The sequence below is a fragment of the Parambassis ranga genome, chromosome 9 (assembly GCF_900634625.1).
Source record: "Parambassis ranga chromosome 9, fParRan2.1, whole genome shotgun sequence".
Taxonomy (NCBI): Eukaryota; Metazoa; Chordata; class Actinopteri; family Ambassidae; genus Parambassis; species Parambassis ranga.
Window position 1 is genome coordinate 13,939,895 of NC_041030.1, and position 12,707 is coordinate 13,952,601.

At 41.8% G+C, this 12,707-nt stretch overlaps 1 protein-coding gene across 3 annotated transcripts in view; it reads right to left on the minus strand.

Moving 5' to 3' along the window:
* The window catches only part of pcsk5b (proprotein convertase subtilisin/kexin type 5b), a 55,629-nt gene that overhangs the window by 16,124 nt on the left and 26,798 nt on the right, over positions 1-12,707 (minus strand). For all 3 annotated transcript variants that reach the window (XM_028413410.1, XM_028413409.1, XM_028413406.1), the window contains exons 10-19: positions 12,195-12,298; positions 11,337-11,454; positions 7,925-8,113; positions 7,266-7,402; positions 6,672-6,785; positions 6,339-6,438; positions 4,439-4,632; positions 2,034-2,118; positions 526-629; positions 302-440 (exon numbers count right to left, since the gene is read on the minus strand). In XM_028413410.1, coding sequence (XP_028269211.1) covers positions 302-440; positions 526-629; positions 2,034-2,118; positions 4,439-4,632; positions 6,339-6,438; positions 6,672-6,785; positions 7,266-7,402; positions 7,925-8,113; positions 11,337-11,454; positions 12,195-12,298 — 1,284 coding nt within the window. The remainder of the gene's footprint in view (positions 1-301; positions 441-525; positions 630-2,033; positions 2,119-4,438; positions 4,633-6,338; positions 6,439-6,671; positions 6,786-7,265; positions 7,403-7,924; positions 8,114-11,336; positions 11,455-12,194; positions 12,299-12,707) is intronic.

Here is a 12,707-nt window from a genome sequence, read left to right on the forward strand (position 1 = left end):
TGACAGAAATGTCTTTTAATTGTTTTCAGCTTATATTTGGCCTCACTGTTAAACTATTGCAGTTTTAAAGACAGAAGTTTTCTTCATAGTTTGGTGTCATCTGGAGGCCACTTCCTCAGACACCAGAAACTGGGAAAAAGGCAGAGTGTACTCTGCAGAGAGGACAGGCAGTTCTAGAGGAGGATAAACTGGACTTAAAGTTAGAGAGGAAGTTTGCACTTTAGTCTCCTTGTTTATCTCTGCAGACTTTCTTCCCATCTTTACTGTGGTGCTGAGGTGTTTGGCTGGTGTGCTGACTCACTTCTTGCAGGACCTCTGCATCTGCCCACTGTCTGAGGTCTGCTCCGACAGGTAGTATCCAGCGCTGCATGTTGACACACACCGCCAATCCTCAAGTAAGTAGCCATCTGCACACTTAGTGCACGCCTCTATACCTGTGCCTGAAAAACACATGAACACGTATCATTTGTTTCTAATCAGAACAACACAGGTACACATTAATGTCACAGTCTTATGACCATCTACCTGCGCAGGTGGCACAGGCCCGATGACAGGGCTCACAAGCCCGTCTGTGGCCGTTGTAGTAAGTACCAGGGCCGCAGGTCATCTGACACTTGGTTCCTTGAAGACTAGAAAAATGAGGGAGAAACAAATGCCAAATATCAGAAAAAGGAGCCTGTAGCTCCCTTAATTGAGACCAAAAAATGGAAAGATGTTTGCTGTAAAAAAAAAGCTGAAACTGAAACTGCGGCAGCAATTTCCTGACAAAGATTTAGGAAGAATGAAAAAACAACTGCAGCATCGGTGACACTGTCTCCAGTGTGGGTGTGCATAACAACGACTGGCCTTCACATTTTGACAAATATTCAGACTGCGTTTTTTGTTGTTTTGAAAAACACACAATAGAATGAATTTGGATGTGCCAGATGCAGACATAGGGGTCATTTCAGCAGCCAGCTTGGGGGTTTTAAAGCCCTGTGAAGTCACAGCGAGGACAGGTTGGTGAGCTCGCAGCGCTGAGCTGAAAAACAGCTGGTGTGTGTTAGCTGAAGTTTCCCAGAAACAATCTCGTCTGGTCCCCTCTTCCTCCCCGGCTCCTAACTGAACATTAATGGTGAAGAAAATGGGAGGGGGATGGGAGGGGGTGACTGTGTGTGTGTGTGTGAGAGCATTTGTTCACTGTGATCTAGCAGGCGTTCAGAGGAAATTATGGCCTACGACTGTCCCCACCTCCACCTCTGGCTACAATGAACACTTAAAGTCGGGTTCAGGACCGCAATAGGTTTTAAACACTTCTTTAAACAAGTGTTTCCTTCATGACCCGGAATGATCAGGAATTCCAACTCTTTGAAACGCCCCATCTTCTGTCAGGTCAAGTGTAGTAGAGGCGGTGTGAAGCACTGGAACATGTCTGGGTGGTTAACTACGTGGTTTAAGCCAGAGGTTCTTCAAAGTAAGGATTACAACCCAAAACAGATCCACTTCTTGTGGGTCCCCACATGACACAAGTATATGTGGGTTTTAATGGACCCAGGTCACAGGGTGAATCTCAGTTTACTCAGTTTGGCTCCAAGGCGGAAGACAGTTGGGAACGCTTGGTTTCCCTGGTCTATGCTGTGAACCCAAACCACAGTGTAGCATAATGTGCTGGTTTAAATTAACAGCAATGTATTCCAGCAAAGCAGACCAACACAAAAAGGGTTTTATCCTGAAAGCATCAATATGCAGGTCAAACAGAACCCCATTATCACATGGACACTGTATGTGCAACATTCTTAAGAATGTATTAATGGTAAATGTGGCTATGACTATGTCAGACACCACAGCTTTCTACTTGTGCAAAGATATGTAGAATAATGTAGTTAGAATAAATATTGGTTTTAATCTCGACCACACACTGTGGATTTTATTCAGACATGCATTTCAAAGCCACTGGTGGTGCTCTGGAGTTCTTTAGTGTGTTTATTCTCCTTTTTGTTTTATACCTTTAAAGACAAAAGCAAATACAACACTGGCTACGTCTTCCAGCTTACCTCATCCCTGGTTTACATTCTGTGCAGATATTAGCGGCTGTGCACTTCTTACAGTTCTCCTGACATCTCCTGCAAATGTTGGAATCTGAAAGACAGAGATTGAGCCAGTCATACACAGTGGCTAATAGGAACCAGAAGTCTGGTTGTATTTGGGACAAAAGAGAATGAGAACAGTGGAGAAAGACAATGATGAAAAGCAGCAGAGGGGCTAGAATGAGTGAGGAAGAGTGAGGATAAGCAGAAGAAGGAGAAAATCAAAAAACATGAGGGGAAAGGATGTTAAGAAAAGGGTTGAGAGGGGGTCTGTGGGGCTGAGAAGAAAACATCAGCGTTGGTTAGGGAGTATGGGAATGTAGATGAATATTTCAAAAGGAGGACTGAAGGCAATGACACGCTTTGACTAGACACACATGGACACTTCTGCCTTCAGCAGCAACAACGATTGCCAGAAAAGATATGTGAATAACATGTTTAATCATTCCTGGGAAGCCAAAGAAAAAAAAACTGCGACCATAAATTAAAACCGCCATTTTCACATTTCCTGAACATCGTTGCTCACTGTATGTCTGACACAACCTTTGTGGATTCATTTGGAATGAGTGATATGTTGAGCGCTTAGAGGACGAGACTGAGAGTAAGTGAGGATTGCTGGTTGGATTCCTAGGAATCTGAAAGTCATTAGGTGCATGCAGGGTACACGGAAAGGCCACAGACCGACTGCCATACAAAGAAAAAGGCACTTTTTAACCACTAGAAGGTTGTGTGGCTATTTTAGCTGAGGTCACAGATTCACTATTTATAAGTTAATAAATGGTCACTTATGAGGAAATCCAGAACGGAGATTCCATCAGATTTTACAAATTTTAGACAAAAACAATCGATCTGAAGGCCTCATCACTGACTCAGGGAAATCATGATGGGTTGCATTAAAGGACGGTTCACACCAAAATGAAACATTCATATTCACACATCCTTTAAATGCAAGTTGCAGACATAGGGAGCTTTTTGGCTGTAGATATTTCGGCCCCGTCTCCTTCACATACAAACTACTTTCTATCAGATAGATCCATCAACCGGATCGCTGCACAGCGTGCAGTCATAACAACAAGCTGACTGCAAAAATGAATGGTTGAGCTGCAACGCTCATCATGGTTGGATGCTTTGTGTTTTGATTGTATTCTTTTTTGGCACTTTTAAGCACTACAAGCCGTCTATTTCCATTCTGATGGAGATGAGGCAGAAATTCCTACAACCATTTTCTCAAGAACTCTGCAGCTCACACCAAAAAACAATCTAGCTGAATAAATAGCACAGCAGGCCACAAGAAAATGTGGAAATAAGAGCATGGATATGAGTATGAACACACTCCATTCAGCTGATATCACACAACAGAGATTCCACAGCTACTTCATCCATTAATTTGGCATAGCTCTACAAAGTCCTTGATAAAGGCAGGAATTCACCTCGCTGAGCTGTCTGAATGATTAAAAGAAAATCAACTCTAGTTTGCTCATTTAAAACAGCACAATACTCAGCTGTGCTGACAAATCAAAGGGAAAAAGTATCCACTACATCTTGGCCTGTTGAAATGTTTTGATTGAACTTGGATCGGATCATGACAGATCTGCTGCCAGAGGCTCTCAGAGCTGCCAGGACTTACACCAAGTTGGCAGCAAAACAAATATATAGACATAATTATAAGATATACATAGCTTCAGTCCTTCATTCCTAAATGTGCTTTCATCCAGAATAGCAAACATACACATTCAGTGAAAGCTCTACATTGTCAACACAGAAAACAAGCCTAATTATCATAAACACAACACAAAGACAGTCTTCCTGCAGATCTGTTTTACTTCATGTTTTACTCCACTTAGTGTTGGTGGAGAAAGAAATGCTTCTGGGCCCTGACTTAAGAGTTCTGTTTAATTCAGAAAGCCCATAAAAATAAACGTGGCTAGACATTACATCAAGGATACACTGGCATCATTCTGAGGTAGTGGCTGAAAGCAGTTTCTGATCATTTTTTTTAAGATGCAGGTGGCAGACAGATGTTTATAAAAGCTCTGTTAGTTTCTCATTTGTGGATAACCTCCCTCTACTCTTACCTGCTCTTTTCACAATGATTTAATCTTCAAGTTTTGATTATTTGATCAGTGGACACCAAAGTAACAATGGACTTGCTGGCCATTATCTACCTACGTGCAGATGTTTGCTGCAGGATATCCATGGAGTTTAATTAAGCGTGTTGTTTGCTACAATTAAGGAAAACAGATGCTAAAGAGAATCACTACTGAAGGCAGGAGTAGCCAATAAAAAAAGCCCCAAGCTTGCACTAAGTAATGATGCCATCGTGTGCGTACTCATTAGTTAAGAGTGTGTATATGGCCTGCAGGTAAACATACTGTTATCGAGGTAGAAGCCGTCGGCACAGATGGAGACGCACGTGTTGGAGCCTTCATTGAGGTGGAAACCAGTCCTGCATGTGGTGCACTGGTCGCTACGACTCCCAACGCAGGTGTCACACGAGGAGAAGCACTTCTTGCAACGCTTCTTATCGTCACGGAAAAAGCCACCGGGGCACTCAGACACACACATCCTGGGGAAAAAAAAATGGAAACAAGGTGAAAAAGTGCATCACAGAAGGCAAAAATTACAGATTCACTGTTCCATTAAACTATCACACAGCTGAGCAGAGGTAAAATGTAAAACATATGCATTATGGGAGATGTTGGAGTGCACATTACTGCTGTAAGAACATCACATAATGAGTTGAGACGAACAGATACAGAAAGAGAGGAACAGAGCTGTGTGCGTGCGGGCGTTATATCCTGAACAGGTCAACATCTGCTGGATAACTTCACAGCCCCCTGTCACCCCCTCATCTCACCCAAAGGCTCCTTTCCTAAGGTGAAAAAGACCTCTAAATTACACACACACACGCACACTTTAAGCCTTGTTCACACACTATGGATTTTCTGCCAAGAAACACATATGGCACGTGTGAAACGCATATTCCACGTGTGTAAGTGCACACCATGCCATGCATTTGTTCTTCAACTTCAACACCATTTCTCCACTACATCGAAAAGACAGAAGCTTACAAAGTATGCCTTGATGTAAGACCTACACCAAGGAGACCACAACATTTAAACTATTTTTTCCTGAGCATACTGTCTGCACAAAACTATGTTTACACACACACACACACACAGACACATACAGAACCAAAAGAGCAACAAAAAAAGTTAGAAAAACCTTTTGGTGCACATATAGACTATCAAACACACATGTAGGAATGTAATTATATGCACATTAAACACTGCCACCACCCCTTCTCCTTCCTCCCACCTCCCCCACTCTCCCATTCATCAATTGCTCCCTGTGGTGGCAGAAAAGGGCAGCACACCTCTAAAGTGGTCTAATGATAAGGCAGCACGTAAGCCTGCAGGTTCTCATGCACCTGCACTGGTCTGCCTTTTATTAGTGCAGAGACAAGCCGACACAAAGGCAATTACAGCAGACTTTGATCCTAATGGGATCTTAGGGGCACACACCAATGTACACAGAGATTTACTCACACATGCTGGCTTATAGACACATAATTAACAAGAGGAAGGAGTGGACAGGACAGAACATATCACTGACAGAACACAGCATCTCCGTTAGGGTTTGTGAGTAGAAGACCCCCCTCAGCTAATACTGATCCTTTATTAAATGGCCCTCTAACTCTTTACAACAATGAAACTGTTGAAATAACACACAAGGTAGGTTTATGCTTTCTATTTGTGGCTTTCTCTCTTAGATGCACATTTTGTATGAATATAAATAACCTGGGGAAAACAAGATTAACATCTTCATATAAACTATTCCTCTGCAGAAAGAAGTGTTTTTATCTTTCCATATGCTTCAACAGGAGCAAAAAAAAAATCCTCTGCTGATGTTACTGTTTAATTGCATTTCATTTTTGGATAACTGCTAAGCTGCCTTTAAGATCTACATACTTACTATGCATTACTGAACACACTTGGTGTTGACGGTATTCTGTATCCTTTTGGAAGTATTTCTGTCAGCTAAAGATTTGTAACCGTGGTAACACCACAGCTTTAGAATTGCACATTTTAGCATACAAGTAACATGTTGGAATACAATTACAGAAAAACTGCTGGTCTAAAAATATCCTGAGATTCTTTGAGATTCTTTTAATGATCGTGGCAAATTTTAAAATATTAAAAAAAAGACTTCATAATCTGGGATTTGTTTTTGTTTTTCTGCAAACCAAAAAGCAAAAAAACAAAGTCTGACCTGGTGTTGTTTTTGAACTTGAGGAAGAAGTGGAGGCAGTTAATGCAGTGATGGGGTCCCGGGCCCTCACAGCCCTCATTGCACTCAGTGTCACAGGGGCCTGGAGACACACACAGAGTGAGACACCTTATTGATAAAGCCAGACAGAATTTTTGTTGCAGTCCAAAAGCCTTATCAAAATTGAATGGAAATAATAATTGTCACTTATTACACCAAGTTTTGATGACAGAGCAGTAAAAATGAGCTGTCAAAATATTAATATTACACACTCCTTTGTGGTGCCTCTATAGTATGACTAACCTGTTTGTGTGCAGCTGTGGATTTACCACTCACCGTTGTATTCTTCATAAGCGGGTGTTGTGGTGGGGACGCCGAGGCGAGACCGTTGAGCAGAGTACGGGTGGGTCGAGGTGCCATACAGCACCAGCGACCACTCCTTCAGCTTGCCTGAGGAAAAAAAAAACACAAAAGCCATGTGAAACACACACACCCTGATCTGTCGACATGGAGGTCATGCCAAACAGTTTTGTTAAGTTTGGTGGTAACGTTTGTCATTGGCACAGCTCTTCAACCTGACTTTCACAACAGCATAAGAGAGCAGGAAATGAGCCTGAGCCTTTCAGCCCTGTACTTTCAGCCTATTTTCAGCCACCACAAGTAGACTATATCATATGAAACATTTAATAATAGCCAAAAGAAAACTAGTCAGGTTAGGTGGAATTACAGTGGCTGATGTAAGAGCTCTTTAGAAACTGCCACTCTGACTGAGACGCTCAATTGGTGGACAATTTTAGTTGTTAAGTTCTCTTCCTCCAGTGTAACGTGTGTGCTCCAGCTGATCTTGTACTGACCATCGGTTCTACCTCTACTGACATTCAAATACATTAATTAAAATAAGTCTTTAAGAAATCAGTAATGTTGTCATACCTGGCACTTTCTGGCTGCGGAGTTGAGAAGGTGAATCGTAGATCTCTAGGACCCAGTCACCTACCGCCTTCTCGCCCCAGCAGTGGGTGGTCATAAACTCCCAGTTCTTAAAACCCTCCATGGAGTGATCAAACAACCTGTGCATTACAAATACAAACAGACACAAACAAACACACACACACAATCCCATAATGATATTGGATAAGGAAACAACACATGCACTGCAATTCACAATCAAAACCACTGAACAAAACAGAGCATCAAATGGACTGTGTTTATTTCATGTTATACAACCGTCTGGATTCTGTTTGCTGGAAAGTGAGGAGTAACTGTTAGCGATGAACGGAAAGTTCAACCAGACATGGTGAGGGTTTTTGGTTCTAAAGTAAAGGCTAGTAAAGTTGGAGCTGGCACTACTTGTTAAGAAGAGTAAAGAGGAACAAAGCAGCCAGAATCTGAGGGACAGCTGCAAGAGAACGGAGCCAAAGTTTCCCAATTTTGAGGGTAAATTAGTTAAAATATGGAAATATTCAATTTTACTCTAATAAAGTTTCAAGAGACAGCGAGAAGTGTCTTTATTTATTGATTAAAATTCTTTCACTTATACTATGCGCAGTTAGCATTAAAATGTGTAGTTAACTTTCACTCTGTTTCTGTACCTGTTGGCAAGCAGCTGAGACTTGGTCCCTGAGGGTGAGGTCAAGTTGATTGACAGGTCTCCACGGCGAGGGTGTGTAATTGTAATACGCACAACCACATGTTCCAAGTAGATCACATGATGATTGGGGTTGTCAGTGCATCCTGTCGCCTTGTACACTGACCGCACAACATGCTCTGGACGGATTGTTCTGGAAGAAAGAATGGGGACCAAGAAGGTAAACATTTAGGTCATTTACAATGGTTTCTTTTCCAGTCACATTAATATTAACCAGTCCATGGATGAGAACACCAAAGTTAGATCAAAGAGATTTGAAGACACGCACACATTTAATGCATCAACACCAACACAAAACAAAAGAAAAACACAAATGATCGACATTTATAAGAAATATTCAAAGTGTTTTCAGTAGATTAAACATGACCACAGGTTTCACTGCTGTGTGTCACTCTGTATGACCTCAGCCATAATGTATCTGTACAGCAGTCTGTTTGCTCGTTCAGCAGGTCAGGGCCAGAGACTGTGGTTCTCTCACTACACTGAGACATACAACTTGAGCCAAAAATGCTGTTAGTGACTGACACAACACTCAACATCAATGTTCAGTCCACCTAAAAGCAGTCGTGTGCTTCTTTTAAATTTAACCATGCACAAAGTCCATATCAAGTTTTTCTGTTTCTCCAGCCTCATAATGCCAAAGAAACCAGCAATGTGAACATGATAAGAAAGACAAAGAACATTATTTGTTCTGTCTGCTATGCACAGCTCAGCAGCAGAAAGATCACCCAACAGCCAACACAAACATCTAATGGCCCCATGAATAACATCTGCAGTATGATCTAATATAACAGCAATACAGCACCAGAAACATGCACAGGTCCAAGAGAGGGGACAACAGATACCATGCTGCCAGCACATGTCTTTGGAGAAAGGCGGTCATTCCTTGATTCTGCAGAGCAGTCGCACATGGGAGGGAGCTGCAGAGCCAACGCAACTGGACTACATGCAGGGTTTACTCACTGGAAACTAAGACAGAACTGGTGAATTACAGTTGCTGGCTAAATAACACACAAAGAGATTACTATGGTCATTTTTTTACAGGGTGGGGGTTAAAAGAAATTATTGCCAGCAACTTGTATTGGAAACCATTTTATTATATTCCCTGTTGTCACGGTTACAGTCATGTCAATGGCATTTTTTAGCCACTTAGTGATGCAGCGCAGATGTTTATCTTTGAGGGGAAAAGGACCCTGAGACAACTGTCAGCTGGTTTAGACTGAATTCATTTGAGTGAAGGATAAATTCATTTTCCTCATAAGGAAAAATTGAGACAAAGAGCCACGCTGCAGCTTAACTAATTGCTAAAACTGTTCTCTGTTGCGGTCTACTGGTTATTAATTACTGCTAAAAAATATCAATAGGTTTATTGGTATACACTGGTGAATTAAATGAATCTTTCATACCAATTAGATCAGTGAATTAATATGAAAGAAGTGAAGGTGGCTTATTATTCAAAGAAGGGTTGTAACAACAATCTATAATTTTTCTATTAGTCTTTCCACTCAAACAGTCAATATAAACATTTTACGGTAAAACTTCTATGAACTCTGACTCGATGGACTACATAACACTTTCGATCACTGTGTGGAAATGTGGTCAGCAGTAACGTCTGGGGGAGTCCAGGGCTGATATAACAGCTCTGGCTTCTCTATGACACAGCACAGATAACTGAACCATACGCCTGGGAACGAGCAGAGCAGATGCACAGCTGATTACCACCAGCCTGACTGCACACAGATCATGCAGTTTTCCTGGAGCACGCTCCAACTGGAGTACGGAGCTCAACTGCAGACAGACATTACCAAACGCAGTCAGAGGGGCCAGCCAGAGGGTGTGTGGGAACACAGCAGGGAGGTGACGACTTCTCCTCTTATGTAGCAAGAATCATGGTTAGACATGCGGGGCGAGCATATACTATATACACCAACACAACTTTTTGACTTGTTTTGTTTTTCTAAGCACGCAGAAATATATTTATTTTATTTATCAGTCACTGCTCTCCCACTAGGTGCTGTTTTAATACATTAAATTAGTGACATGTTGACACAACAAGGCCACACCATGCCCTAAATAAACTAGACAATCCTCAGTGTTTTAGTCAATAGATTCTTGTGACTTTGAAGCCAGCACAGATCAATATAACAGCTACAGTGACCTATCAGAAAACACTAAGATAAAACAGTGAAAGTCAAAGGAGCATATACTTTAGTGGACATGGAGTTGTTCAGGTGACTAAAATGCATTGCTGACCCCATCCTCAGCAGTTCATTACTTGTCATCCATGTCAGCTGTATAAACCGGGGACAGCTGTAATGTATCATTAACTCCCTCATATAACTCAACTTCAAAGAAATTGAACTATCCCTTTAACACTTAACTAAGAGTAACACATAAAAACTTTCATGACTGTTTTCCTCTTCAATCCAGAGCCAATAAAAACCGGAGCCCTTTGTTTCTGAAATGTGATACTTTAAATTTCAATAACAATGCAATAATTCCATTAACATACCTCTGAGGTTTCCATATTATATGTTTTTTTCAGACAACAACAAAGAGTTTTTCTCCTTTAGTCAAAACACATTTCACAAGTACAGAGGCCTGAGTCTGACTGCCTCAACTTTACATAAGCCTCATATGGACTGACTTGTGCACTGGAGCAGAACAGACAGAATGACACTGATAATGCTGCAGTCGCTGGCCACTGAGCTTCAACTGAAAGCAAACCAGTTCAGGGCCCAAGTTCAGCCAGCCAGCCTAACACAGAACAGTGCTGAGGCTTCCAGCTGCATCAAGAATAACAAGCTGTGAAGCTCTGGCTCTCTCTATGTATGTGTGTGTGTGTGTATGTGTGCGCATAGTAAAGGTCTTATGTGAGAACCACCCTGCCAGAACTAATGCTTGGCCCCTATCAAGGTACAGCTTGCACAACCACACTATCAAACACATGCCAGTGCAAAACACCAGGGACAGAAAAATAAGAAAAGAAAAGAAAAGAAAGACAGTACAACTAAAAGTGAGAGAGAGAGAGAGGAGCAGGCAGAGGCAGAAGAGAGGGGGGCAGGGGCTTTTAAGAGAGGCACATAAAAAGGCAACCTATTCTGTATTCATAATGCAACCACACATACACTGTACATGTGGACAATAGACAGTGAATGGGAGAAAGTCCACAAAATGTGATATACGTGTTTGTCTATTAAATGGTCACAGTCATAGACTAGTTATTTTATACAGATGTGTCTGTTTCATTAAGTTAACACACGATCCAGCTGGCCACTGTACACATGTAAGCTTAGCAGGAAGATAAAAACTTCACGTCCTGCTTGATATTTAGCCGGCTTGTGTCTGTGTTTTACCTGATTTGTCGGTCTGCACTCTCCACACAGACATGTTGAGATGGGACTTGCTTCCAGTGTTCCGCCTCCTTCACCATCGCCTCAGCGTCCATCAGGCCAAAGCCGTACAGGTGGCTGACTGCAGGGAACAGTGAAAAGGAACAGCTAATCAGAGCACTCCTTTGCTGACTGTTCTGTCATAAAGGATTGTTTAGAGATAAAACTGCTGTTAGTGTGTTTGTTGTTTTTTCCTGTCATTTAATGCCATAAGATATAAAGACCAGTCCAGCAAAGCATCCTTAGCCAATACTGCTACAATAGATTCTCTACTATGTATACTATGGAATGTGTTAAGTAATAAGTTGACAAATAAAAAATGAAGTTTAGAAAGTGATAAACATATGGGCATAGCTAATCAAATATGAATTCCTTTCATACTTCCCCGTTCCACCCCCCTCCCTGTTCTGTCACTTGGAAAATCTCCAGGCACACTGGGCCTGCAGCCTGGCTGACCCTTAGTTCTCACTCTCTTGGTTTCTCTCCAGCACTCACACACACACACAGACACGCAGGTACACATTAAACACGCACTGAAAGTTACAAAATAGCACCCACCACATGGACCCTGACAGATGGCGGCGGCTGTTCTCGCTGTAGTTAAGCAAGCGAGAACGAAACATTTTTGGAAACTCATCACCTCTTCTCTGATTGGAGAAACTAATTCACTAAAGAAAATACTGCATAATGATGTATCTATAACTGCTTTGTTTTCTGATTTTCTTCCTCCACCGTGAGCAGTAAATGCAACTGTTGCTTAATTACTGTGTAAAGATGGAAAAGCGTGTGTGTGTGCATGTGTGTCTGTGTGTGTGCGCATACCGTTGTAACCAGCAGCATTTGTCTTCCAATCCGGAGCGCTGAGATGTCCAGGTCTGGAGGTCTTTACAATGATGTGCTGAACATCTCTCCAAGTTAGAAGTGGACTAGTGGAAGAAGACAAATACAGACAAATAAACACCTTTATTATTTTATTTATTGTAAAACTAACAAAACCAATACGTTTGTAAATGAGCAAAGCACCAGGAGGAGAGAAGATGAAGTGTAGAACAAGGCAAAGAAACATTCAGTTTACTGAGAGAGATAATTACAGAGGATGGAGAGCATAGATACTTGTTCATCTGTCCCTGGGTTTCTCAGATCTCACGTGAGATCCATTAAGAGATGGCAGCCATGTGTCTCAACTCCTTTGATGTCCAAATGCTACATTAAAGGAAAAAACCAGGACGAAATGGGTCACCAAGTTTCCTGGGATTCCCTTCCATCTCATATGCTGGCCAGATGCTCTGTTCCCTCCCCTCGTGTCACTCTCTCACCATCTGAGACCTTCAGAAT